This window comes from Puntigrus tetrazona, chromosome 1, assembly GCF_018831695.1.
Source record: "Puntigrus tetrazona isolate hp1 chromosome 1, ASM1883169v1, whole genome shotgun sequence".
Taxonomy (NCBI): domain Eukaryota; kingdom Metazoa; phylum Chordata; class Actinopteri; order Cypriniformes; family Cyprinidae; genus Puntigrus; species Puntigrus tetrazona.
Window position 1 is genome coordinate 801186 of NC_056699.1, and position 4004 is coordinate 805189.

The window sequence follows — 4004 nt, forward strand, 5'->3', positions numbered from 1 at the left end:
TATATATAGTAGATTGGGATTCACAAATCTTTAAATGAGAATAAGATTCTCAGATAAATAAACAGTTAAAAAGAACAGCATTTATTTAACATTTTCTAACAATATACTCTACTGTTTAAAAGTTTGGGGTCATTCGATTTGTATTCCTTTTCCAGGGATGTGCTAAATTGCTAAAATGATAGCAAACATCGATTGTTATTGATTAATAAATGCTGTACTTTGTATTAATCAAATAATCCTTTTTTCGCCCTGTATTTCTCATAAAGTAAATGCATTATACACACACACACACACATTTTTTGATGGAAAGTGAACATGGAGCACATGTGGTCGTTGTGTTTTTCTGGTTAAGCTGGTGAAGTCCCAAGCATCTTAAAGAGACCAGTTCAGACTCAAATGCTGGTCTTTTCACATTCAAACTAAAATCCGCATGCCGTTTATCAACTCAGCATCTTTGCACTCAATTTTCTGCTGACTAGCTTTGTGACTAAATGTTTCAATTAACATAAACTTCAAGCTTGTGTTACTCCCAAGCGAACGGCGACCTTATCTTCACCAGCGCTTCATGAAACGCATTCGTTCACCTTGTTCTGCAGAACAGGATTTGATAGCGCCGAGCTCTGCCTGAACGCACACAATAGTATTTGCACAACTCATACTTCTTTAAACTGATGTAATAACACGCAAAAACGAATAAAAGTGCATTGCTTTCAATTTAGCATCACCACTTATAGCTTTCAGGAAGATCCAATAAGCTCGCTCAATGAGGCGCGTCCTATTATCCCCGAGACATGGCAAGCGCCGTCTGCCTCGGAAACAGAACAACCTGCTGCTTAAACCACTTAGCGAGCGCTGACTAGCAAGCGACGACGTCTCGAGTCCAAGACCGGAGACTGAATCCAGAACTCTCCCCTAGATTAATTCCCAGGCTTGGCTGAGCTGAGGAGGATCGTAGCGGTGTGTTGAAACGCCTCGTTCTTCTCTGACCTTCCATCTTCAGTTAACACGGTCTGTCTGAGGCCCGTTTGGATCCGTTCTTCTAGCATGGACGTTTTGAGAGAATTACGATCGGCAGTTAACTTCTTCAAGTCGTGCGTTTTGTTTGACAATAATATTTACTAGCTCGACTTCTCAGATGGGTTTTCTACAGAAGTTGTCTCATTGCGAACGGATTAAATAAAAAATATTAAATGTAATTAAAATGCAATTAGAAACCTTTTTCATGTTACATTTAAAAATACTAATGATGAGTTAAATTAAAAAATTAAAAAAGTAACATTTAAATTTTAAAAATGGTACCAGTCAAAATAGTAAAAATGTTCACTTTGAATTTAAAAACATAACATTAACAAAAAATGTTGAAGCTTTGCCAGCTGAATCTTATCAACAAAGCCAGTTTCTATACGATTTTGTACTATGGTTAAATATTGTTGTTTTGATGGGTTTTAATTTGGATTTTGTTTCTTAAAGGTCCTGGGTATGAAGATGGTTTATGAAAGAAAATGAAGGTGAGATATTAAAAGATTAAAAATACTACATTTTGACCAGATGTATGCTGTTTGCATCGACACAGCCAAGGATTACAGTCCCAGGGGTGTGATATTTTGATCTCATCTTTTTTTCAGAACCGGTTGCTTCTTCTCTGCTGACGGGTGTTATTAAGCGAGTTGGTAAAAGGTTGGTTGGTCAGTCTGTGACACTATACGCTTGTTGAGCTTGTTGATTGTGTGAAGAACAGCTCTCACCGTTGACCAGCACCACGATGTCCCTGAAATCGATTTCTCCTCGGGCCTCCACTCGCGCCTCACAGCGGTACACTCCCTCGTCGGCTTTACTCACTCGCAGGATCTGCAGGTTGTTGCTGGGAAGCACCTGGAGTCTGCCTTCAAGAAGACACACAAACACAGGGGTCACAGCCGTGCGGCACTGCGCTATGCTATTATGCATTATGCTAATGGTTGCTAGGGTGTTGCTATGGCATTGCTAGGGTGTTTCGAGTGTTTGCAAAAATGCAGTTGGCACTGAGTACTGATTGTTTGCGTTGCTATGCAGTCACTGAGTTCCAGTTGGTCGTCAGTGTGTTTCTATGCGGTTACTAGGGTGTCGTGAGTGTTCTGAAGTTGCTACAGTGTTCTGAATGTATCCCAGTGGGTTGCTAGGCAGTCATTGTGCTATATCAGGTGGTTGCTAGTGTGTTGCTAATCAGTTAATGGAATGTTCTGATGTTTTTCACCACGTTGCTACGCAGTCACCTGGATGTCCTAAGTGTCTGTCTACTTGTTACACAGTTGTGTTGTTAGTGTGTTGCTATTCAGTTACTAGGATATTCTGGGTGTTCTTGCAGTAACTACAGTGTTGTGAACATTTTCCAGTGTGTTGCTATGCAGGTGGTTGTTAATATGTTACTAGGGTGCTCTGAGTGTTTGGCAAACTGTTGCCATTCAGTCGCCGATGTGTTAGTGTGTTACTATGCAGTTGCATAGCAACACAATAAGTATTTGTCAACTACTTGTTATACATTTGTTTTGGTTTCTGGTGGTTGCTACTGTGTTGCTATGCAGTTGTTATGCATGGTTTTGTGTTTCTATTAGCTGTTAGCATGCACCACGTGTGTTGATATAGATACAGTTGCTGGTGTGCTTTCAGTTGGTTGTTAGAGTCTTACTATGCAGGTCCTAGTGTGTTTTAAGTCCATGCTGCTATGCAGTTGCTATGGTGTCCTGAATGTTTGCCAGTGTGTTGCTATACAGTCACTGGGGTGTTCCAGGTAGTTGCTAATATTTACTTGGGTGCCCTGAATGTTTGAAAAAAAAAATTATACAGTTGCTGGAATGCCTTCAGGTGGTTGCTAGTGTATTGCTATGCAGTTGCTAGGTTATTTGAATACATGTTGCTATGAAGTTGCTATGATGTTTATAAATGTCAATCTCAAATGTGTTGCTATGCAGCCGCTACAGTATTCTGGGTGTTGTTTGGATACATGTTGCTATCATTACGATTGTTTGCCAATGTGTCGCTATGCAGATGCTACAATGTTCAGAATGTTTGCAAATGGTGTGCCAAATGATTTCTAGTGTGATGATATGGAGTTGCCGGTTAGTTCTGATTGTTTGCCAATGTGTTGCTATGTAGTTGCTAGGGTGTCCTGAGTGTTTGTTTGTGTGTTGCTATGCAGAAGTTAGTGTGCTTCATATGGTTGCTAGGGCGTTGCTATGGTGTTCTGAGTGGTTTATTTGCTGTTGCTAGGCTGAGACAAGCAGACAGCCAGATAGATACTTATATGACACAAACTGCACAAATTTAATCAAGCAAGTCATGTTGCAAATGCAATACTCAAAAATGATATTTATCAAAAGGCAGTAATAACAAATGGATTTGTGTCTTTACTAAAGAACATTTCAGACGTCACAGTTGATCACTCAACTAAAACCACCAGAAAAAAAGGTTACTAAGTGAACTTAAAGTCATTGTGTTACATTTAAAGCACTGCCAGAAAAAAGAAAGAAGAAAGCTGAGGATTTAATCAACAGACTCCTTTTTCATCTGTGTGCAATAATAGGAAAATATTATCATCAATCCTCAAAACTAATTCTGCCTTCATTTCAAGGACATTTGCTAAATGAAACACCTTGAGGATTACGGCCTTTCTTTGGCTTTTGTCATCCCTCGCTGATAAACACACACCTTTTCTCCTCTCGTTCAGGAGAGATATTTATAACTGACTCCGTAATTAGAATAAAAAGAATCAAATCTCCATCTTTTAATCTCCGAGGCTGGAAAGTGCAGATAGCTTGTCAAAGTTCTGCCTTTGAATTCTAATTATTGGTTTGACACCTAAAATACAGGCAAAAGTTTTTATTCCCTCAGTAGAGAACTTTATTGAATTCAGACACTTTATTGAATTCAGCCACATTTAAAAGTGTGGTATTTGGGGTTAAAATGTGCTTGCTGCTGAAGTTAAAAGCACAATAATTAATAAGTGTATTATATTTAATTTATATAAT

At 39.0% G+C, this 4004-nt stretch overlaps 1 protein-coding gene across 1 annotated transcript in view; it reads right to left on the reverse strand.

Moving 5' to 3' along the window:
- LOC122342059 (neural cell adhesion molecule 2-like) overlaps positions 1-4004 on the reverse strand; it is a 60001-nt gene that overhangs the window by 34960 nt on the left and 21037 nt on the right. Inside the window, exon 6 of the mRNA XM_043235840.1 lies at positions 1746-1883. Coding sequence (XP_043091775.1) covers positions 1746-1883 — 138 coding nt within the window. The remainder of the gene's footprint in view (positions 1-1745; positions 1884-4004) is intronic.